At 47.5% G+C, this 24,122-nt stretch overlaps 2 protein-coding genes across 4 annotated transcripts in view; one reads left to right on the top strand and one right to left on the bottom strand.

Moving 5' to 3' along the window:
- Positions 1-9,449, top strand: part of BMP6 (bone morphogenetic protein 6) — a 162,020-nt gene extending 152,571 nt beyond the window's left edge. Inside the window, exons 5-7 of the mRNA XM_036351633.1 lie at positions 6,788-6,864; positions 7,690-7,800; positions 7,897-9,449. Of these exons, the coding sequence (XP_036207526.1) occupies positions 6,788-6,864; positions 7,690-7,800; positions 7,897-8,046 (338 nt within the window). The 3' untranslated portion in view covers positions 8,047-9,449. The remainder of the gene's footprint in view (positions 1-6,787; positions 6,865-7,689; positions 7,801-7,896) is intronic.
- A 194-nt stretch (positions 9,450-9,643) lies between these two features.
- TXNDC5 (thioredoxin domain containing 5) overlaps positions 9,644-24,122 on the bottom strand; it is a 38,019-nt gene continuing 23,540 nt past the window's right edge. The window contains exons 5-10 of one of the 3 annotated variants that reach the window (XM_036351635.1): positions 20,107-20,222; positions 18,055-18,141; positions 17,312-17,455; positions 14,331-14,413; positions 12,223-12,352; positions 10,891-11,157 (exon numbers count right to left, since the gene is read on the bottom strand). In XM_036351635.1, coding sequence (XP_036207528.1) covers positions 11,035-11,157; positions 12,223-12,352; positions 14,331-14,413; positions 17,312-17,455; positions 18,055-18,141; positions 20,107-20,222 — 683 coding nt within the window. In that variant the 3' untranslated portion in view covers positions 10,891-11,034. Of the gene's footprint in view, positions 11,158-12,222; positions 12,353-14,330; positions 14,414-17,311; positions 17,456-18,054; positions 18,142-20,106; positions 20,223-24,122 lie in introns of all 3 variants that reach the window. The other 2 variants (XM_036351634.1, XM_036351636.1) reach the window with 2 other exon arrangements.

Raw genomic sequence — 24,122 nt, 5'->3', positions numbered from 1 at the left:
CCTATGGCTGGGCCCTGCTTGTCCAGGTTACTCTGGATGACCGTCTTGGGCCTAGTCTGGCTGGGCCAGATTCCCAATGGGGTTGGTGGCACTTGCCCTGCCTTCCACTCTTAGGCCAAGGAACCACATGGAAGGATTAGAGAGCCAGATTTCGCTTTTCATGTTCCACTTTGAAAGAGCCAGATCCCCTGAAAATTTCTCTCAGAACCAAAACCGACCTTCACCGTAGCTGCGCCCGGGAACGTGCAGTTGGGACAGAGCGTGTGCGTGGGCTGACGCTGCGTCTGTGTGAGCCTCTCAGCTCAAGGTCTGGAGTCCGCAGACTCACCCGGGCAGCAGGGGACCCATTCCTGGTCATTCTGACGTGCAGGTCTGGATGGGGCTCAGACTCCCTCCCTGGTGGTTCTCGTGAATCAGAAACAGGCAGCCCCCGAGTCAGACCAAGGACTGCTGCCCGGGGATGGCATTGCCAGCCTCTGCTCTGTTGCTCTGGTTAGTAGGTTTGCATCTCTTCATCTCTAGGCCTTCTCTTCTCGGCCCTTCCCTTGACTGGTGAGCCATTTGGACAAAGCTCTGCTGCCTTCCTTTATCCCACTGAAGTGGCTAGCTATGTGCCTGTTCAATTTTAACTGCATAATTTTCACTGGCTCTACCCAGACCATCCATCTAACCACATATCAAGGAGAGGGTGGGGGTGTTTCTCTGCAATCTGTGAATCCCTACAAACAAAACAAGACATGGCAGCGTAATTCCACTGTGGAACTCGGGGTCCTGGCCCTGAGCAGAGGACAAGTATTTTGAGGAGAATTGACCTTCACAAATATTTATACATCCTCCGCCAGCACTTAATATGGAGTTATAAGGAAACTTAAGTCTGGACTGAGTGTGTCTGTAGGAAGAAAAACAGGAGCCCAATTCCTCTCCCCCCCGCCACACACACACATTGTTACTTATCAACAAAATGCCAGCATCTGGCTCTAAAAGAAACAACTGTTCTTATGGAGAAAGTCCTCTTTGTTGAGCATGGAGTGAGTGAGCAGGAGGTTCAGACAGTGAGGACAGGTGGGGGCAGAAGTGAAGCTTTTCACTCCATCTCCGTGGTTCTGGGTGCTGGAGACACTGGGAATCCAGACGTGCAGAAGTCGTCCCTGTCTTGGTTCTGACAGCACTAGGTGTCCTGCAATCCAATTCAGTCATCACACCAACCCCCTGGAACTGACCCAGACCCACAAGTTCAAGGGTAAGGTCCCCAACAAGACCGCTCTCACTTTAGATGCCAGCTGCAAATGGGGTCCCCAGCCTGCCAATTATGTCTGACTTGGCTACAAACTCAGGGGTTCCCATGACCACCACCACCCCCCTCCCCCCCACTTTAGGTTTGATAATTCACTGGAATAACACAGAACTCAGGAAAGCACTATACTAGGTGTACCGGTGAATAATGTCAGATTTCGTAATCAAAGAAAACACGATAATTTCAAGAGAAACATCAAAAGTGCTTTATTCAAAGTAATGTCCATCGCTAGCTACACATTTTCCCCATTTTTCAGGTAATTTGTGGATACCGTCCCAATAGAACTTTTCTTGTTTTGAGGCAAACCATTCAGAGACCCAATATTCCATTTCTTTGTACGTTTTGAAGTGCTGCTCAGAAAGTGTGTGTGCCATCCATCGGAACAAGTGGTAATCTGAAGGAGCAGGGTCTCGTGAATACAGCGGTGGGTTACTGCTTCCCAGGCAAGATCTTTTAATATGTCTTTAACTGGTTTTGAAGTGTGTGATGGAGCATCATCATGATGCAAAATTACTTTAAAATCTTTCCCATTGCTTGTAAACTATCAGAATTGTTTGCTGAGCAACGTTTAATCTTTCTGCAAGTTGTTTTTGAGTTTGACATGCATCTTCATCCAATAATGCTTGTAATTGTTGGTCCTCAAACTTTTTCGGTTGACGTTCTTTGTCTTTCACATAGAAATCATCACTTTGAAAGCGTTTAAACCAGCGTTCACAAGTATCTTGAGATGGAGCATGTTCACCATAAGTTTCCTGAAGTATTCAGCAGCACTTTTCTTCAAAATAAAGTAATGAATTAAAAGTTCCCGCAAATGCTCTTTTTTTGGCATGAAATTTGACATTTTTAAGCATAAAAATTACTATGATGTTAACAACTTCAGCAAATTTGACATATGACGTTTTAAAGCTGGTCACTACAACAAAATAGCATACATATCAAATGTATGTAACTCCATCTATTGAAAAAAATCCTCATTATTAACCAGTACACCTAGTACTTAGGATCACAGTTTTATTATAAAGGATGCACACGAGGAAGAGCTGCATAGAGCAAGCTTTCCAGCGTTGGGGGAGAGGGGGTGGGAGAGGAGGGTTCCATGCCCTCTCCTCATGGAACCTGGGAGGTTCTCTCTCCCAGCATGCCAGTCTGTTTGTCAACCCAAAAGTTCCACAGAGCTTCAGTGTCCAGAGTTTTTATGTGGGTCTCATTGCTATGCATGATTGATTAAATCCCTGGCCATGTTATCCAGTCTCCCTCCATGGAGATCAGGCTGGCCCAACCCTCTAATCACGTGGTTAGTCTTTCTGGTGACCAGCCCCTATCCTGAAGCTATCTAGGAACCATCATATATTGGAATTATCAATTAAGAAATTCCATGGTTTTCATAGCTTTGTGCCAGGAACCAGGACAAAGACCAGATATATTCTTTTTTTTTAAATTATTGTTGAAAATATTACATATGTTCCTCCCCCCATTGTCCTCTCTCAGCCTGCCCCGCCTCCCCCCCCCCCCATTGTCTGTGTTCATTGGTTATGCTTATATGCATACCAGTTCTTTGGTTGATCTCTTACCCTCTCAACACTGCCCTCCCACCCCCACCTTCCACTCCTGCCTTCCCTCTGAGATTTGACAGTCTGTTCGATGATTCTATGTCTCTGAATCTATTTTTGTTCATCAATTTATGTTATTCATTGTATCCCACAGATGAGTGAGATCATGTGATACTTATCCTTCTCTGACTGGCTTATTTTGCTTAGCATAATGCTCTCCAGGTCCATCCATGCTTTGTCAAGACCAGATATATTCTTTATTATATTTCACTGCCTGACTGACCTGGCCTAGAAATCCCTGCCTTTCACATGGCTAACAATTCCAGGTTTGATTTTGGGGTGATCATGGTCCCCAGCACAGAGAAGGTCTTTTAGAGGAAGTTTATGTTGGGGGACACAGGCCAAATGAGTTTGGGCAGGGAACATTCCAGGCTGAGACTATAAGTAGGGGGATCATATAACTTATCTAACATAGGACACCTTCAAGGGTACAACAGGACCCGGACCATAGAGTCTTCGGAAGACTGACTCTTGCCTGTAGCTGGCAGGAGAAGAAAGAGCAAGTGGAGGGCTGCAGGCGAGTTTAGGAGGCCAGGCCTGGGAGCGACATACCTACCTCCCTTCTCTCCACATTTATGGGCAGAACTCAGCCACATGACCACACCTAACTGCAGTTGGGAATGTCAAATAGCTCTGTGCCCCAGGGGTAGATAGATGGGTTTTTAATAAACACATAGCAGTCTCCATCAGATGTTCCTGGAATATGCCAAGCGGGTACTTCCTCGGGGCCTTCTCATTTGTCATTCCTGCTGTATGAATTATTCTTCCCTCAGATAGACTCATGCCCCACCCTCAACGTTCCTTCAGGTCTCTGCTTAAGAGATACTCCAACAGAAGGATGAGCTCACCAATCCTATATGAAATAATGGTCCCACTCCACCCTGTGTTCCCTATTCTCTATGGATAATAATTTAGCTACTCAGGGCTCTTGATTACTTGGAATAGAAGCAAACTCTAATTTACTTAAAGTGAAAAATAATTTACATGTATCAGGGAACTCATCCAACCAACGAGGCTGGAGAACCAAACTTAAAATCAAGGTCTAGCTTGGACCTGGTCATGTGGACATTGTGGTTTGAATGCTATCACTGGGGCCAGCACCCTGAACACTTGCTGCCATGTCACCCATTCTTAGTTTCCCCTTTGAGTCACTCTCTCAAAAGTGGGTGCATTGGGTTGATGAAGTCAGGAGGCTATACTCTAACTGCCAGGGGACAAATACAGTAGCTATCTGTGGTTGGAAATGGGACCTTGATTCCTAACTACCTAGGAATTTCCCCAAATGATAAGTGTTCTTGGAACCTGTGTAGCCAAACAATAGATGGCTTCTATAGCTGGGTATGGAATTCTAGTTTGATGGCATAATTTTTGATATTTTTTATGTTCTCTATTTCTGTTGAGAAATTTGCTATCTACTTTGTGTTCCTTTGTAGATAATTTTATATTCATCTCAGTGTTGCTTTTAAGAATTTATGTGTTTGATATACTAGTTTCACCAGATATGGTTAGATAGGAATTTACTTACTTTGCTTAGGACTCATTTGGGCCTTCTCAATTTAAAGAAGTTTGCCTTTTTTCAGAAAGGCATACTTTTTTAGAAAATTCATAGGTATGTATGCCTGCAACTATTAGTTCTCCTCATTAGTCTCCTCAGAGGTTTCTACTAGAAATAATGTTTGACTTTTTATTCTATCTTCCACATCTCTTTACAGATAGATGTGTTTTCTGGCCATCTGACTCGGCTTTATTTTGGCAAGTTTCTTCAAATATTGATCAATTCTTTAATTCTCACTTCAGTTATATCTAATCTGATGTTTAGCTCATCCCTTTTGTTATTTTCAGTGATAGTGGTTCTTATAAAATTTTATTTGGCTCTGTTTCAAATTCACCTGTTCTTTTCCCTATTATCTTGCTTTACAGTTCTGTTTCTTAACTCTTTCATTATTTTAGATATTCATTTTCTGTAACCACATTCAGAGACTACTCTTGCCTGAATCTCTTGGATCCTATATTTTCTATCTTGCACTCCAACTCTCTCTCAGGATACTTTCTTTGTGTGGTTAATTCTTTTCATTGAGAGATTATTTTCAACAGGAGGAATTTGTCTTGTTTTGTGGTGTTGGTGTGTGCTTATTTTTACTGAGAGAGTCCATGGTGTCCTGCCTTGTGAAAAATTCCCTCCAGTGTGGTTTTGCATTCACTTCTACCAGGTACTTTAACTTACAGTGAGAGTGGTTCTGTGAAGTGAAGAAGGCAGGTGAGGAGAATGAATAAACTTAGAACTAGAAACCACTACAGAAGATAGCCTGTCTATCCTCCCAGGATAGGTCGCTAGGCTGAGTTGGTACTGTTCGTCTCTTTCTCTTATAAAATCATGAAATCTGCATGTTGAGTTCTGCTTCAGGGCCAGGAGGTCCAGGGGTGCAAGTAACAGAAAACTCAGTTCAGACAGACTTTAAGTATTCAGGTAATTTATTGGCTCATGTGATAAAAAAGAGGTAGCATGCAAATGGCCCCAGGCTCTCGTATTCATCAAAGTTCATTGTAGATTAAGAGCTTTTCTCCAAAGTCTTCTTACCTTTCATCCCTCTCCCCTCTCTGGAACTCTCAAACACCACTATCATCAGATCTGTCCTTTAGAATCCCAGCTCTGAACGTGTCACTCCCTGACAAAAAAAAACTTTTAAAGATTTACCTAATACCTCTGGTAGAAAATTCGAATGTTTGGTTAGTGTTCTAAGTCAATCAAGATCAAGTTTCGCTGACATTATGTCCACTGACTCTTCACATCTTTAAACCCATTCCAATAGAACTGCTCTCTTTCCTCTCACTCCCACCCTGAACTTGTACATGTCTCACACTACCCTTTTGATTCTCTAAGTTCCTGGAGGACAAAAGTGTTGTCTAACCTATCTTCCTTTTCACCATGTGCCTAGCCAAGGGCATGTCACACAAGAGCGCTACAATTGGCCTAATGCAGTGGTCAGCAAACTCATTAGTCAACAGAGCCAAATATCAACAGTACAATGATTGAAATTTCAAGAGCCAAATTTTTTAAACTTAAACTATATAGGTAGGTACCTTGTTATTAACTTAATTAGGGTACTCCTAAGGCTTAGGAAGAGCCACACTCAAGGGGCCAAAGAGCCGCATGTGGCTCCCAAGCCAGTTTGCCGACCACTGGCCTAATGAATCAGGGCATTGCCATTCCTCTTGCCAATGATTAGGTTAAGCCAGACTGGTAGCTCCTGAATTGCACACAGGGGCATATACACAGCAGCAGATCTCACTGGCACTACTGGCTTAGGAGTTGTTGCTTAAGTGCAGGTTAAATGCAGAGAGGCCGGAGGACAGTGCCGATGAGGATGGCCTCTGCTGCAGCGTCTCCCTCTCCCCCACTCCTGGGCCTCCGGGTCAGGGCCTGCTCATTATACTTCCTTCAGGATACTTCCCTGGCCCAGCAGCTATCTTTAAAACCCCTGTACAACTTCAAGACTCTTCCTGTTAGAAATATAGCAAATACTGCCTGGGATAATTCTTTTACTGCAAATATGATGTCTTCCATATCAGGAGTCCAGAGTGTTTGGGGCATCTTGGAACACCCCCTTCATAGACCTTGCACACATCAGGGGGTCACAACAAACATCTGTTGCTTAAAAGATTCCATTCAGGTCAATATTATGTATCATTTGCGAGTGTGCCCAGCACTAAACCCAGAGTGGACAAGACAGAGTGTGTAAAACACCCAAGCTACCGGAAACCTGATGGAGCTGTTTGGTGACCAAATTTGTGTCTTGCCGAGGCCTTGTGCACTGCTATCCTGAGCCTAATACAGTGCCTGGTGAGGGAATGAATGAGTTAATGTTTTTATCTTTTCCAACAGATTACAACAGCAGTGAGTTAAAAACAGCCTGCAGGAAGCATGAGCTTTATGTGAGCTTTCAAGACCTGGGATGGCAGGTGAGTTCTTGGTACAAGGGGGACAAAGTTCCTTTCTCAGTGGGCCCTTCTCATCTTCATGGCAGCAGCCATCATCCGAGATCTTGAGCTTTAGGACTGAGATGGTTCTTCCCATGAAGGTACATAGGAGCCCTTCCAAATGCCCAGGCTCTTGGAGTGAGGTGGGTGAAAGCCTGGCTTACGTGTGCACACAGCCCTTATTGGCACCTTTCCAGGGAGCCCAGGGTTCCCCAGCTCTGTGTACCTCAAAATCAATAGCCACCTTTTTCAATACTCTTTCCTCATTCTTTCAAAGTCCACAGGGTATGTATTTACATTTACCAATTAAACAAATTGTTTTGAGAAAGGGTTGGGAAAATGGATCAATAATTAAACTTCTGCAATGGCTCACCCAAATGGTCTACAAGAGCACAAAGGTTTTGCCCCACACCTGAGAGTCACCACAGTTTATAAGAAGCAAATTACAGATGACAAGTGACAGAAGATAGTTTCCATATGCAGGTGGCATGACAGGGAGTACTCCGGGCTCCTGGAGAGGCTCCGTTGAGGCCAAGTACATAAAGCCAGCCCCATGTGCTTCCAGGCTTGGCAGGCAGGTAGCAGCTAAATGCCATTTGGGCCTGTGGAAAGAGCAAGGGCTCTGTAGTTACACCATCAGGTTCATACCCAGCTTCGCCACCTGCCTGTGAAACTGACCTCCCTGCATCTGTCTCCTTAGCTGTCCATGGGAGTAATTTTTCTCACAGGATTACTGAGAGCACAGATGATGTAAGGAGTGTATGTTAATCGTCTCTTTGTTGCTTGCTTTTGCTTTTTTAAATTAAGGACTGGATCATTGCACCCAAGGGCTATGCTGCCAATTACTGTGATGGCGAATGCTCCTTCCCACTCAATGCACATATGAATGCCACGAACCATGCGATCGTCCAGACACTGGTGAGCTCTCAGAGCCTTTTGTCACTGCATAGGTAGGAGTAAGCCAAGACCAGGTCATTTCTGATGGAACGATTTCCTCCTTCTGTTTTGGAACAGGTTCACCTTATGAATCCTGAGTATGTCCCTAAACCGTGCTGTGCGCCAACTAAACTAAATGCCATCTCAGTTCTTTACTTTGATGACAACTCCAATGTTATCTTGAAGAAATACAGGAATATGGTTGTAAGAGCTTGTGGATGCCACTAACTTGAAACTGGTTGCTGGGGTCAGAGGTATTGCCTTGGGCTCCTAGCTTACACCTGCCTTAAGCAGCACACTGACGCAGTGAAAGTGGGATGATGACTTTGAAACCATCTCTTGCCGGTTGGTGCCTTACTGCCCAAGGAAGACGTTAAAGGGGCTCAGTAATGATTTGCCCATGTAGTAAATAACGTGAGTAGTTGGTCTGTAGGAGGCTATTTGAATGTCTGTAATATGGAATCTGGACATTGCAGAAACAGAACTTTGAAGGGTTCCTCTTCCCCCATAAAAGCCCACCAAAATTAGTTTTAGCTTTCTATCAAGCTATTTGTGGTATTACTGAGTAAACTGGGAAAATAATTTTAAAGAAGTGTAAGTATTCTTGGCTGAAGTATCAGCCAATTTAGAATGTTTCTCAAAAATAGATCTACAGTTAAGAGAAATTCGGGGCGAGGGGAATGCCTCTATTCAAGGATTTCATTCCCAGGAAGGCCAGTTTCATATAAGATCAACAGCCCAAGCCATAATCAGGGCCATGTGGAAGTGCCTTTTGTCCAGTAACTGCTGTTACCTGTTTGTGCTGGCGTTCTGTTGGTGTGAAAATAGAATTATTTCAGTTAAAACAAACCAAGTGATTTCCACACGTCAGTCCTCCCCCATTTGCGGTTTCCTTTGCGAGCACCACCAGCAGAAGGCTGGTGCCCTGAGGGGAGCCACTGGGTGGGGCATCCTCAGTGGCCACCACGGCACCCAGGTGACAGGTGAACGCAGTGCTGCACCTCCTCCTGTTCGGAACGGCTCTGAGAGCACAGTAACTTCAGGAACGCTGGCTCTCATATCTCATCTACTTCAGTAAAACCGGTCTTGCCCTTTTACTGTACAGCATTCCGTGTCACAGGTGAGAACCAACAAAGGACATAAACTGAGCGAGGGGCGCTAGCCTTTAGGAATGGGTTTGGATGGCCATGCTGTTGATGAATCGAAATCAGTTTTCTCTTGTAGAAAGTAAGACTCAGATTAATTTTAGAATATTTTTTAAATGTCTTTCTCACAATCATATACTAGGAAACCAATTTCATATTAAGCTGATTAAATAATACATGTATGATCTATAACTGTTTGCACTTACAGCTTTTTTGTAAATATAAACTATAATTTATTGTCTATTTTATATCTGTTTTGCTGTAACATTTAAGGAAAGACCAGACTTTTTTTTTTTTTTAAAAAAAAGAGTTTATTTAGAAAGTATCAGAGTGTAAACAAATTGTACCACTTTGATTTTCTTTCAATACAAGACTCGTGATGCAAAGCGGAAGCCACTCATGAGGATTGTGCTTCTCCTGAAAAGTTGGTTTTTTAACAAGAACATCTGTGATCCACACACAATTAATAAAGATTTCCTTAAGGCAGAGGCTGGTCGAGATCCTGCTCTGTTGTCATCTGCTGCAGACAGCAGATGCTTCTTGTGTCTAAGATTCTTACCACCAGTTACTTTGTCAAGTGACTGGCTCCCCCAAGCACGGGAGGTGGGGTGAGAGTGGTAGACAGAGGGGTTATTATGAAAGGTAACTTGATGGCAAAGAACATACAGGGAGCCTAGTTCTATGGTTATTTCCAAGGGTGATGGTAAAAATGTTTAATAACTAGAGAGGCATGAATTATAAGAGCATTAGCATTGATGGTAACACAGCCTACTTCAGCTCTGACTCAGCCCCGCCTACTTCATTCTTTGGTCTTTAGGTAAAGTTAATCCCACTCCTCAGACAGCAGAGGGTCAATCTCCATGAAGGCAGACGATGTACAGAGCCTTTAACGGGGATGGGGAACCTTTTTTTCTGCCAAGGGCCATTTGGTTATTTATAACACCATTCACAGGCCATACAAAATTATCAACTTAAAAATTAGCCTGCTATATCTGGTCAAACATTAAATTAATTCACCCCTAAGGCCGTGGCAGGGCCAGACCAAATGATTTCTCAGGCCTTTATACGGCCCTTGGGCCGGACATTCCCCACCCCTGGCCTAGGACTACCGAGGAGCAGAACTAAAACTGCTTTGTTAGGGCCCTGTAGCAGGGCTGCCGAAGTCCCCTGGCCCCTGATACCGGACCTGCTCATCTAGTCCTTTTCCCCAGGTGACAGATACCACCGAAATCTTTCTAGGAGTTAACAGAACAGTCAGGACAAGCCTCGTGGAACTTTCCAGGCCCACATTTTCCACAGGAGATAGCAAATCTTAAACATGGACTTAAAATCTTCACGTGGATCCTGACTTAATGTTAACATAACTAATGAAACCTTTCACCCAGGAGAAACAGACAGAAGTATCCCTCGAACAGTAATAACTGATCTGACAAATATCGACACACACATAAGATTATGGCATCAGCGTGACCTCACTCAGGCACACGTCAAAAGTACCGCTGCTTTCGTTATGGCAAACCTCTCGCGATGAGGGAAGTACTAACAGAAACAAAATCCAGGAGTGGCTGGTAAGGCGCCTTCCAGAGGTGCAGGGGTTTGTTTTTAAATCTGCTCCAAGATACAGACCAACCACATGATTAGCTGTGACCTTGAGATCAGAAGAATGACAATACGCCATGCGACTACCTCTCCAGACTCGTGGGCAGTTCAAAACTGTGCTTTGGATGATGGTTTCGCCAGAATCACTCAGGAGCCAAAAATAGTCCAGCGATTCGCTTTTCCTCAACTGTTTTAGTCTCAAAGGAAACCATTTAGCTTCCCTCAAGAGAAGGTTAAAGGGGATGATAGATTGCCACTGAAAATACTTAGTTTGCAAAGGGATCATATTTACTTAGAGAAACGTAATAAAAATTCTGTAGAGTGTGTTGGCTAACACACACACACAGAAGACACCACAAGTTCAGTACAGCCAGCTTTCTGAGGAACCACCACCTGAAACTCCCCGAGGTCCGCATGGCGTGCTCCTCCACTCAGTCCCGGAGCCCGCAGGAGGGCGGCGTCACCTGCGCTTTTATAGTTCGTCTTTCGCCTGGCGCAGCACAAAGGATTGCAACGAGTCAAGGTCCCTGCCTCCATTGTGCTCGCTGACTCTCTTGCCTCCGCGGAAAAGCAACAATGTGGGGTAGCCTCGTACCTGTAAAGAGGAAATTCAGTTTGAAAACTGGTCTGAATCAGATACAAATTACTTAAATAAAGCCAGAAAAACACCTCCTGTTGTGGCCAGGAAAGTCTATGGTTAAATTTCCATTTAAAAAGTACCAGCTAGTTCAGCAAGCAAAGCCGTGGGGCTATTTATTCAGCTTCCAATCCAAAATTACATCCTCGATTAGTGTCAAAGGGATGCCTCCCCAGAGTGGAGCCTCCCAGTCCTTGCCTGGTGCATGCGCCCCTGGGCCGGGTGGAGTCAGCATGGGGCCTGAGGCTGCGTTTATGACCAGCTTCCCGTAGTGCCTAGGCTATACGGAGTAGCAGTGAAACCCTCAAGGAGATATATTTTTCAGCTGTAGCTCACCTCTTTCCTCTTTTGAGAATTTGAAAGCACAAAAAAATGCCTGCATTTTCCAATGATAAAAAAAAAAAAGTCATCTATTCTCAATCTGATGAGGTGATAAATATCAGAAGCCTCAAAGGTATTTTAGGAAAGCAACCGAAAGAACAGTACAAATCACAAATCGTGTAGGCTGTTAGACGGTGCCAGCAGCTCAGAAGGAGGCAACAGCTAAAGGACCAATCCAAATGCAGGACTGGCTGGTGGGGATGCCCTCTCAGGAGGAAGTCTACGTTCCAATGTTGCCTTATTCAGCCATCGACTTCAGAATGCTGGCATATGTAAAAAAATAAAAGCCACTTCGTTATCTCTGATGAAGACTACAAGCCAGCTGACTGTCAGTGAGAATGTGCATTCAGGGGTACCCGCTCCCCAGGGTGGAGTCTCAGTTACTGCCCAGAAGCAAGGCCGAGACCCGCCCCCTATTCCCTGTCCCCTGTAACAGAGGGAGAAAGCCTTTCTCTCAGAGCATCTCTTCCTTTTCAAAGTAAAAAATCAAAACACCTCAAAAGGACACAGACATCGCACTTTGTTGAGGGAGGAGGGCAGTGCGTTATCTTGGTTGAGACAACAATACCACATTCCAGCTCCACGCGGGATCAGCTCCGATACTCAGCGTCCCCGGAAGTGTTTTCACCCACAGGTACCCACCGAGTACTTGCTGCAGATGTTGCGCTCAGCAGTACAGTCCACTTCGGCGACCTTGACCTCTGCCAAGCCAGGGAATTCCCTTTTAGAGAGCTCTTCCCAGGTAGGAGCCAGATTCTTACAGTGGCCACACCTGGAAATGGAATAATGACCACTTTGTTGAAGTCCCAGGTCGAGGTCCCTCACCGACATTTCGCTGCCAAGCCTTATTTTTCTATGAGGCTATCAACAATGTCCTAGAAGTTTATAAAACACCAAATTCTCCCATTCTCTTCTTCCTCCTCCTAAGCAAAGACGGCAAAGTCCGCCTGAAGCAGACTCCTGGATAACCTGATGGAAACAAGCTGGTGTGAAAACAAGTCTGGGTTTTGAAACCAGGTCCCTGATCCGTACATCGGGCCAACTGGTTTACGAATGCATCGTGAACAGGAGGAAACGAACAGGGAACAAAATGGACTCCAAACGTCGTCGCTTTTTTAATCACTTGACGCTAAAAACATTTTAGATTTGACTGCGTATGGTCTCAACATTTCAAAACAACCTCACAGCTCCCCTCAAGCTTTGGTGATGTGGTGTGAGCACTAAATCATTCAAAACTCCTGTGTCCCTTTTCTGACTACAAGAACTGCTCCCCTGCAATAAAAGGGGATCCGCTATCTTCAAACTTGATCTATATAGCTTTCTTTTTTTAAAAAAATAGAAAATAGTTTTAAAGGCATTATTTACTAGTGTTTCTTTTTTTATATATATAACATTTTTATTGACTTCAGAGAGGAAAGGAGAGGGAGAGAGAGAGATAGAAACATCAATGATAAGAGAGAATCATTGATCAGCTGCTTCCTGCACGCCCCTGACTGGGGATCGAGCCCGCAACCCAGGCATGTGCCCCTGACTGGAACTGAGCCTGGGACCCTTCAGTCCGCAGGTCAATGCTCTCTATCCACTGAGCCAAACTGGCTTGGGCTAGCATTTCTATTTTTTAAGAATTAAAACAGCACAACTCATACAAGTCATGTGCTCAAAACCTTTTCTTTTTTATCCTCATCTGAGGATATATATATATTTTTACTGATTTTAGAGAGGAAGGGAGAGGGTGAGAGAGAAACATGGATGTCAGAAACATCAATCCGTTGTCTCCCATATCCACCCGACTGGGGATCAAACCCTCAACCTAAGTATGTGCCCTGACCAGGAATTGAACCTGAGACCCTTCGGTGCCCAGACAACACTCCAACCAATAGAGCCAACCAGGCAGGGCTCATTAACTTTTATCTCTGCTATTATGGTTTTTCACGAATATCCGAAATGAAGCAAACTAAAGAGCAAAATGGCATGTGGTGACCTTTCCTGTCTGCTTTTAAATACGGAACGGACACTCCCAGCACCCTGCATTCCCAAATGCAGTGTTTCATTTCCTTCAGTTTTACTGCTATGTTTCAAGGAATTAAAGAATACCCAAAGCTACAGTAGTTCAGGGAAATTCTGGGCCTCTCGTCCTCCCCCCACACAGGTGCTTTGTTCCCAAACCCGTGCACAGTCCCTGTCTGCCTGGTCCCTGAGCACCGTGTGGCAGGAAAGGCTCTGATTTCAGCTGGGTTTCTCCATGGCATCTAAAAGAGAGGACTTGTATCCACGCACATGAGCATGACCGATGGACAGAGACAACAGGGGGTGGCGCGAGGAAAGGTCAATAGGGGAAAAGGAGACATATGTAAAACTTTCAACAACAAAGAATTTAAAATAAATAAATAAAATAGACTAAGGAGCAGAAGTACATCAAATGTTTATGGGTTATGTAACCAAAACAAGCCATCTATTTGGCGAAGCACACAGGCACCGCAACTTAAGTCCTATATGACCACCATAGTTCTCCTCCATTATGTTTTCGGAAAAGCAGACCAAACTATAAAATAAATTAACCCAATTTTCCATAAATAGTCATGAATACCACAAACTGGAACATACCTGAACACAGGAGCATAAAGATAACATTTCCTTATTTCCTACAACAGAGCCCCAGGATGAGCCTGGAGGGTGGGCTAATGAGCTGAAAAATACGAAGGAACTGAAGTGCACTAGGAAAAGTAGTTTCTAATTAAGGAGCCACTTACCATGGAGCATAAAACTTGATGAAGGTTATTCCTTCTGCAATGGTGTCATCAAAGTTATTTTCCGTGAGTGCCAACACAGCGCCCTTCAGGGGTGGAAAAGCCACAGTGAAATACATCACTTACAGCACAGGGGATAATGCTTTGGGATTGCAGAAAGACAAACCAATAATTTTGAATGCTGTTATGCCTACTCCAAGGTCACACAAAACTACCTACACAACTTGCACTTCACAAACGACACAAAAGGGTAGAGCAGTGGCCTCTGAAGGGCAGAGGTTCATCACAGGTCCATGGATCCTGAGCCCATGAGATGCCTCGAGGAGGTGGCAGGACAGTGCAGCGCTCGCCCCCTTCCTCCCCCGCCCCAGCCCAGTGTGGGTGCGGGGCAGCTGCTGTCCCCCAGGGCTCGGGAGTGTGGACCAGTCAGCTTTAGGTGGACAGGGCTTGAATCAGACCTCCCTGCCTCGGAGCCTCCCACACTGACCAGAGCCCAGACACCCCTTACTGGGCCTCCTGAAGTCCGTACCCGTGGCTCCTCTCACTGGCTCCACACTCTCTATCACAGGGATTCATTAACAATGACTTCCTCTATGTCATAGAGGGACCTTACAAAAAGTTACAAAAGCACAGGCAACGATGTGTTTTACCTATAACAGGCTTCTTTCCATTTTTAAATTCAACGTAAATAAATGTAAAAGCTGCTCCTCTGAGCTCCGGCTGCACGGTGCAGTCTGCTCCAAAGTGACTCTACCATGACAGCTCTTCAGAGGACCACGTCTCCTGTTTCTCCAAAAATACATCTGCGATTCTCTCAGGAGAGCATGAATATGGGTGATTTATCATGTGGCTGAAGGTACCAGGGCTGCGCCGCTTGAGTCTGGCCTCAAGTAAGCCTGTCGGTGACGGGAGGCGCCGAGTGCCAGGGGCATTGTAGAACACTGCCATCTTTCTTTATGTCCAGAAACAGGACGCCACACTCACTGAAAGGCCCACTTAATGGTGGAAAACTTCATTATAAATAGAAGCCGCTCTGTGTTTGATGAAAACATCCATAGTATATAATTATACTCAATTTGGGATGACCTTTCTAACCACCATGACACACACACTCCTCTAACACATGTGGTCATAACAACTACAAAATCATTTGTTTACTTCTTAAACCAAAACTTCAACTTTTAACTAACACCCAACCTGCAAGAGTCCAACTAAGGGATGGGCTGTGGGGACGAAGAGGCCCCTTCTCCCCAACCCTGAGAGGATGGGTAGGGGTTTCCACTGGCTTTTTTCAATTCCAAACAACTGGGACCCAGGGACAGATGGCTCCAGCGCGCCGTGACCTCTGCTGTAAATGCTGAGGGCTGGAGGGTTACCGCGGAGCGTTCAGGCACATCTGGCTCGCTGCCCTCTCCCCGGGAGCACTGGCACGCCGCCCCTTCCTTTGCCCCGTGTCCCCGCGTCCCAGGTAAGACCTGGCATGCTATGAAGTACAGTCATGTGAACTGAAGTAGCAACATTACGTAGTCTGCTTTGGAAATATGTTGACAGACAGACCTTATGGCTCTTTGCTAGGAAATCCAAGCATTGTTTTCCTGAAAAAAAAAAAAAACCCCACACTATTTTGAGTCACCTTAAATCTCATTCTAACCCATAACTTCGGCAATAGCTTCTACCTAAAGCTCCAGACACATAGATGTAGTGCGGACGGCCTGCTTTAGCCCCAGACTGATACACTGTCCAGTCATCACCACACAACCTTGAAAAGCGACACCTTGAAAACTGATGGCATCTCCACCCCCCCACCTCCCCCCGGGCCCCTTGCTCGTGCTTGGTGCCATCGTCCACCGGCTATGCCAGGAACTGCAGCAGCGCAGACCCCACTGTCCTAACTGCTCAGAGCTGGAGTCCCTGTGCTGGCGGCACTCCTGCCCTCCATCCCACTGTCAGCCTCCGATTGGGGTCTCATCTTCTTTTATGACCTAATATACCAGTTTTCCATCTCCTTCGTACAAGCTGTTGCCAGTCATCTTTCTAAAACGCAAACCTTCCATTGGATCCCTATAAATAAGCTCAAAATCCTTGGCTGGCCAACAAAGTCCTCTGCAAACCAGCTCTCCCCACCCCCACTCTTTCCCTCTGCATCCTGCTTGCACTCCTTGTCCCCCTCTTTACCTCGCCCTCCAGCCAAAGCGACGCCCGCTGGCCCCAGCACGGTGCTGCTGCTCACACTCTTCCTCCCCCAGGCATGCCTTCCCCACCTTTCCAGCAAACACCATTCACCTGTCACCTCTCCAATGACACTTCTTGCCTATCAGCCCCCTCCTCTCACACAGTGACCGGCCAGCCCTGCACACTCTCAGAGCCCCTGCGACACCTGCATGCTTGTGCTCTCATGTGCCCCTACTAGACCCACGGTCGCCACAGGCAGGGGCATGGTCTTGCTTTTGCTTCCTGGTGGCCCAGGACAGTGCCTGAAACATAACAAGGGCTTGATAATCACAGAACAAATGACTCTAAAGCCTGGAGAATGAAGATGCCCTCAGTGAGTCAGACACCGTCTAAGCAAATTAATGTCCTCCAGCCACCCGCCTTCAATTCCAGCACACAGCTGTCCTGCTACCCAGTGTTCATGGCCTTTATAAGCCACAGGCTACAGTAAGATGCCTGCAGCACGTTGTGGAAATGAACAGACAGTGGGCCCTCGAGGCAGCAGACAAGCTTTCAGAGCGAATACCCTCAAGTACAGTGATAACTGAATCAAAGGGAGGAAGTTCCCAGAGATCTCGACTCCTTCTTGGGATTTTCCTCACATCCATGTTGCCGTTTGCCCCTTACAAACATGTAAACATAGTCAAAGAACATGTTTCGTGTTGAAAAGTCAGCTGTAACCAGCCATCTGAATGGCTCAGCACTGTCCTCACATGTCCTGTGTCCCCAGCACCAGAGAACGCCCTCTGCGGGCGGTGCTGGGCGGCACCCACCTTGTCAGCCTCGGGCTCTGCAGCACCCACTGGGGCCTCCGCGGGTGGGGTGGCCTCTGGGGTGCCGCGGTCCGCACTCTGGAGCTGCAGTTCCACATACTCTCTCAGCGAGTCCAGATCCCGCTTTCCCTTGTACTGGTCCACCTGTCCAGAGAAGGGCCACACAGAAACACGGCCGAGTTAGTACACTGAAGTGCCTGAGCCACTCAAACCTCCTGAGAGCCCTCGCCCACCGGGACCCTGCCGTCAGATGCCTTCCCCTGGTTGTGTGAGCTGTGTGGTGCCTGCAGGCTCGGATCTAAATGGGAGAGCGCGGATGACAAACCGAGGGGTTAGCTCTGGTGAGAGCTTCACAGCCCTGCCCTCTGCAGAGCTGCGTAGCACAGCCTGGCTGCCAGCCGCAGGCGCTCTGCGAGGCTGCGCATCAGCCGGGGCGGGGACGGGAACGGGAACCTTACCAAGGGCACATGGACCCTGCTCAGAGGCCATGGCCAGAGCTCAGTTACCCAGGACGGTGGATTTGGGTTACTCTAGTAACCACCTGAGCCAAATGAAAGGTTTCAAAATAGTATAACAACTGGCAGTTTTTCCCACTACCCAAATCTTATCAGTTAAGAGAAAGGCATTTTTGTTCCATTACATGTATCCTTTAAACCGGTGCCCAAACCGTCCATTCTGGCAATCCGCATGGCTGTTTAGCACCCAACAGCTCAGCCCACTGTGGCTAAGACCCAAATACGCACCTTTTTGCCATCCTGGAACCAGAGGAGCGTGGGATAGCCTCGGACCTGGTTCCCGGAGCAGAGCTCGTGGTGCTGCGTGCAGTCCACCTGCAAGGCAAGACCACCGTCCAGTCAGCACCTGTGAGCCTTCCTGACAAAAATGACTATGGCCCTCGGGGTTTCTTTAAAAGAAAAATTCTAACGCCCCTGACCTGCAGCCACTGGGCCAGCAGGCTGCAGTTTCTGCGGCCTTCCCTGCAGACGCGGCCCCAAAGACACCCAAGCCAAGGGAGCAGGAGGACCACATTCACTTTAGAGACATGAGTGATGTTGCTCACTGAAAACGGCACTTTCAGAGAGCAATACCTTGAGCAGGTCAATCAGTGGAGAAGGACAGCCTGGCCTGACCCCAAGGGAGGGGCAGGCCTGGCGTCGGTGACAGACGCCCACCCGTCACAATGGCAGCCAGCTTATACATTTATTCTCAGTTCAAACTTACGGAGTTTTAAAATTAAAAAGGAACAAGCAGTCAACTGCAAATAGAAGTCCCTGGAATATGATAAAGATAAAACTGAAAAGAAGTCCAATTAAATTTGGACTATGTCCCTAATTCTATAAACTCAATTTACCAACTATCACAACTCTTCAGATTTTTTATGTCATTTAAATGCTCATAAGATTCTCCTTTTCAACATTTTCATGAAACATTTTATCCTAAGTCACTTCTTTCGTTTCTACTGGTATTAAAATCAGCTTGTGGGACCAAGTTGTTCCTCACTGTGTCGATAAAGGCAGCTGGAAATGCTACGTTAACAAAGAACTGAAATCAGAGAGCAGTTAAAAGTGCTGGACTGAAGCACAGGACGCTGCAGACTGAAATCGGGCGGGTGGGGTGCGTGCTCTGAGCCAGTCTTACCCAGGCACACGTACGCCCAGGGATGAAGGACCACAGCACAGTCACTTGGACTGTGTCTGCTCTAGTGGCATAAACTGAAAACAAAATAATCTCCCATCAAAGTTCAAAACACAGAGTAAGGACACAAGGCATAGGAAGACACAGGACAAGAAGATTGCTTTATAGTGACTTCCATGAAATGTTCAATAAATATAAAATTGTAATCACACCCATACATTCTAGGACGTATTATTGAAAGTGTTGCAGGCAACACTGAAAAATCCACTGAACTAACAACAACTATTACAATTTACTAGCCACTGCTCCGTGCCAAGCACCGTGCTAAGCTCTTCACTTCCACCCTCAGGACTATCGGTTAGACCTCATCTCAGTCTCACTGAGAGGAAGAACGAGGTGTAAAGTTGCCCAGGTTGGCCAGCCAGGTCTATCTGATGCCCAAATTTATGCTTCTGACATCTCACCCTGTTGAGCAGACTATCTTATTAACTATAGTTCCTGGACACAGCATTACTTCTGTATACAAATTGGCCCCTGGCAATGTAGACAATGAGATTTTTATTAGCAGAAGCCCAGGCAGGGATGGTCTGCTGGGTGCCAGAGGATGGATGAGATTAAAAGTGCCTGATGGCGCAGAAGTGGCTAATATTTCGAGAAAATCCAGTTACACAGAAGTTGTTAGACATCACTCCTGGCTGCTCTGCGCAAAGTGGGAAAAGCTGGGAGGAGTTCCAGGCAGCAGAGCAGCTGGGCTCCACACGGAGGGTCCCCGGGCGCCTGTGCGAGCTCGGAGGGTCCTCCAGCAAAGAGCTCCTGGGTGAGATCGAATGTGGACGGTGTCCAAGTACGTCCAGGGAACATTCTCCAAGGCGCTGCCCCTATCTTTGCAGAAAGCGCTCAGGGGCTGCCAATTCTGAATTGGCCATCGCTTCAAAATAAACAAAGGAGCCAAAGCCATAATTTATCTCTGGGCTGTGGAAAAGCCAGCACACTCGAAACCAGGCTGCCATCTGTGAAGGTGAAATGAATGATCAAGGGGCACACTAAATGGAAATCATAAATCAAGTCTGCGACTTCGCACACAGAATGAATAATGGGCTCCTCTGCTAATTAATCCAGCCAAAGCGGTCTATTTCCAGTTTAATAAGGGCTGCGCTTACCTTGCCAATCTTGACAGTTTCGGAATGTTCGAGGCCCAGGGCCAGCTGCTCCCAGGTCGGGGCCAGCGCTTTGCAGTGACCGCACCATGGAGCGAAGAACTTGATGAAGTGGTTGCCTTCCGTGGGAGCCGGGAAAGAGAGGGGGAGAGGCAGTGTAATTTACATGACACCTAACCAGAGATGGAATGGAAGCCTCTCATTTTTGTCCTCTTGCAAAGCTCAGTCCAGTATGAACCGTTTAACTGGTAAAAAGTGACTCTCCATCAAAAATGTCTGCATCTACGAGTTCATAACGATCCTCAAAGCAGAAACTAATCTGTCACCTTTGGAAGACAATAGGGAACCAACTTATTATTTGAAAAACTGGAAATAAAGGGAAAGAATCTGGATTTACCCTATCGTGCATAACCAACTGATAAGCCAGGCAAGTTTCTCTTGGTAAAAAAATAAGGCAAGCCCTAGCCGGTTGCTCAGGGGTTAGATCATCGGCCCTCAGACAGAAGGGTCTTGGGTTCAATTCCAGCAAGGGCACAGACTCAATCCCAGTCCCCGGTCGGGATGCATATGGGAGACAACCAATTGATGTGTCTCTCTCACATCGATGTTTCTCTCTCTCTACCTCTCCCCCTCCCTTCCACTCTAAAAAAAAAAGAAATCAATAGAAAAACATCCTCCAGTGAGGATTAACAACAACAAATGGAGACAGGATGCTTGAATCAGAGCAGCAGCATTTGGTATCGAGAATAAATGAGCGCCTCTAGGCAGTGACTGTTAGGCTCTGACATCACAGAGAGACTCAGCAGCTAATGAAGTCTTGCCCAACCCCCCAAAAACATCAAACGGAAACTGCTAATGTCTCTCGATCCAAGTAGCAGTTCACAGGGAATAGAGAGATCAAGGACACATTAAGCCACACCGTGGGGAGACAGTCAGTGAAGACCACACCGTGCGGGTACAATCAGTGAGGCCACACCGTGGGGAGACAGTCAGTGAAGGCCACACCGTGGGGAGACAGTCAGTGAGGCCACACCGTGGGGAGACAGTCAGTGAAGGCCACACCGTGGGGAGACAGTCAGTGAGGCCACACCGTGGGGAGACAGTCAGTGAAGGCCACACCGTGGGGAGACAGTCAGTGAGGCCACACCGTGGGGAGACAGTCAGTGAAGGCCACACCGTGGGGAGACAGTCAGTGAAGGCCACACCGTGGGAAGACAGTCAGTGAAGGCCACACCGTGGGGAGACAGTCAGTGAGGCCACACCGTGGGGAGACAGTCAGTGAAGGCCACACCGTGGGGAGACAGTCAGTGAGGCCACACCGTGGGGAGACAGTCAGTGAAGGCCACACCATGGGGAGACAGTCAGTGAAGGCCACACCGTGGGAAGACAGTCAGTGAAGGCCACACAGTGGGGAGACAGTCAGTGAAGGCCACACAGTGGGGAGACAGTCAGTGAAGGCCACACCGTGGGGAGACAGTCAGTGAAGGCCACACCGTGGGGAGACAGTCAGTGAAGGCCACACCGTGGGGAGACAGTCAGTGAAGACCACACAGTGGGGAGACAGTCAGTGAAGACCACACCGTGGGGAGACAGTCAGTGAAGGCCACACTGTGGGGAGACAGTCAGTGAAGACCACACTGTGCGAATACAGTCAGTGAAGGCTACACTGTGCGAATACAGTCAGTGAAGACCACACTGTGCGAATACAGTCAGTGAAGACCACACTGTGCGAATACAGTCAGTGAAGACCACACTGTGCGAATACAGTCAGTGAAGACCACACTGTGCGAATACAGTCAGTGAAGACCACACTGTGGGGAGACAGTCAGTGAAGACCACACACACTGTGGGGAGACAGTCAGTGAGGACCACACTGTGCGAATACAGTCAGTGAAGACCACACTGTGCGAATACAGTCAGTGAAGACCACACTGTGCGAATACAGTCAGTGAAGGCCACACTGTGGGGAGACAGTCAGTGAAGGCCACACTGTGCGAATACAGTCAGTGAGGCCACACCGTGGGGAGACAGTCAGTGAAGACCACACTGTGCGAATACAGTCAGTGAGGCCACACCGTGGGGAGACAGTCAGTGAAGGCCACACTGTGGGGAGACAGTCAGTGAAGGCCACACTGTGCGAATACAGTCAGTGAGGCCACACCGTGGGGAGACAGTCAGTGAAGGCCACACTGTGGGGAGACAGTCAGTGAAGGCCACACTGTGCGAATACAGTCAGTGAGGCCACACCGTGGGGAGACAGTCAGTGAAGGCCACACCGTGGGGAGACAGTCAGTGAAGGCCACACTGTGGGGAGACAGTCAGTGAAGGCCACACCGTGGGGAGACAGTCAGTGAAGGCCACACCGTGGGGAGACAGTCAGTGAAGACCACACCGTGGGGAGACAGTCAGTGAAGACCACACCGTGGGGAGACAGTCAGTGAAGACCACACTGTGGGGAGACAGTCAGTGAAGACCACACTGTGCGAATACAGTCAGTGAAGGCTACACTGTGCGAATACAGTCAGTGAAGGCCACACTGTGCGAATACAGTCAGTGAAGACCACACTGTGCGAATACAGTCAGTGAAGACCACACTGTGCGAATACAGTCAGTGAAGACCACACTGTGGGGAGACAGTCAGTGAAGACCACACTGTGGGGAGACAGTCAGTGAAGGCCACACTGTGCGAATACAGTCAGTGAGGCCACACCGTGGGGAGACAGTCAGTGAAGCCCACACAGTGGGGAGACAGTCAGTGAAGGCCACACCGTGGGGAGACAGTCAGTGAAGGCCACACAGTGGGGAGACAGTCAGTGAAGGCCACACCGTGGGGAGACAGGCAGTGAAGACCACACTGTGGGGAGACAGTCAGTGAGGCCACACCGTGGAGAAACAGTCAGTGAAGGCCACACTGTGGGGAGACAGTCAGTGAAGACCACACCGTGGGGAGACAGTCAGTGAAGACCACACCGTGGGGAGACAGTCAGTGAAGACCACACCGTGGGGAGACAGTCAGTGAAGACCACACCGTGGGGAGACAGTCAGTGAAGACCACACTGTGGGGAGACAGTCAGTGAAGACCACACTGTGGGGAGACAGTCAGTGAAGACCACACTGTGGGGAGATAGTCAGTGAAGGCCACACTGTGGGGAGACAGTCAGTGAAGACCACACTGTGCGAATACAGTCAGTGAAGGCTACACTGTGCGAATACAGTCAGTGAAGGCCACACTGTGCGAATACAGTCAGTGAAGACCACACTGTGCGAATACAGTCAGTGAAGACCACACTGTGCGAATACAGTCAGTGAAGACCACACTGTGGGGAGACAGTCAGTGAAGACCACACTGTGGGGAGACAGTCAGTGAAGGCCACACTGTGCGAATACAGTCAGTGAAGCCACACCGTGGGGAAACAGTCAGTGAAGGCCACACCGTGGGGAGACAGTCAGTGAAGGCCACACCGTGGGGAGACAGTCAGTGAAGGCCACACCGTGGGGAGACAGTCAGTGAAGGCCACACTGTGGGGAGACAGGCAGTGAAGCCCACACTGTGGGGAGACAGTCAGTGAGGCCACACCGTGGAGAAACAGTCAGTGAAGGCCACACTGTGGGGAGACAGTCAGTGAAGGTCACACTGTGGGGAGACAGTCAGTGAAGACCACACCGTGGGGAGACAGTCAGTGAAGACCACACCGTGGGGAGACAGTCAGTGAAGACCACACAGTGGGGAGACAGTCAGTGAAGACCACACCGTGGGGAGACAGTCAGTGAAGACCACACTGTGGGGAGACAGTCAGTGAAGACCACACTGTGGGGAGATAGTCAGTGAAGGCCACACTGTGGGGACCCTACAGGTCAAACCACCTATGTGATGAGCAAACTGAATGTTAGGAAGAAAAATAGATGTTGGCGGTACAGGTAGATTAAACAGAATTGAATGAGATATATTTTTAAAAGACCAAACTATAGCATCTAGGAGTACACACTTGGGTGATGAAACCAAAGCAAGGAGTGGTGGT

The sequence above is a fragment of the Myotis myotis genome, unplaced genomic scaffold, assembly GCF_014108235.1.
Source record: "Myotis myotis isolate mMyoMyo1 unplaced genomic scaffold, mMyoMyo1.p scaffold_m19_p_2, whole genome shotgun sequence".
In the NCBI taxonomy this organism is placed as follows: domain Eukaryota; kingdom Metazoa; phylum Chordata; class Mammalia; order Chiroptera; family Vespertilionidae; genus Myotis; species Myotis myotis.
This window is presented reverse-complemented; position numbering and strand designations above follow the sequence as displayed.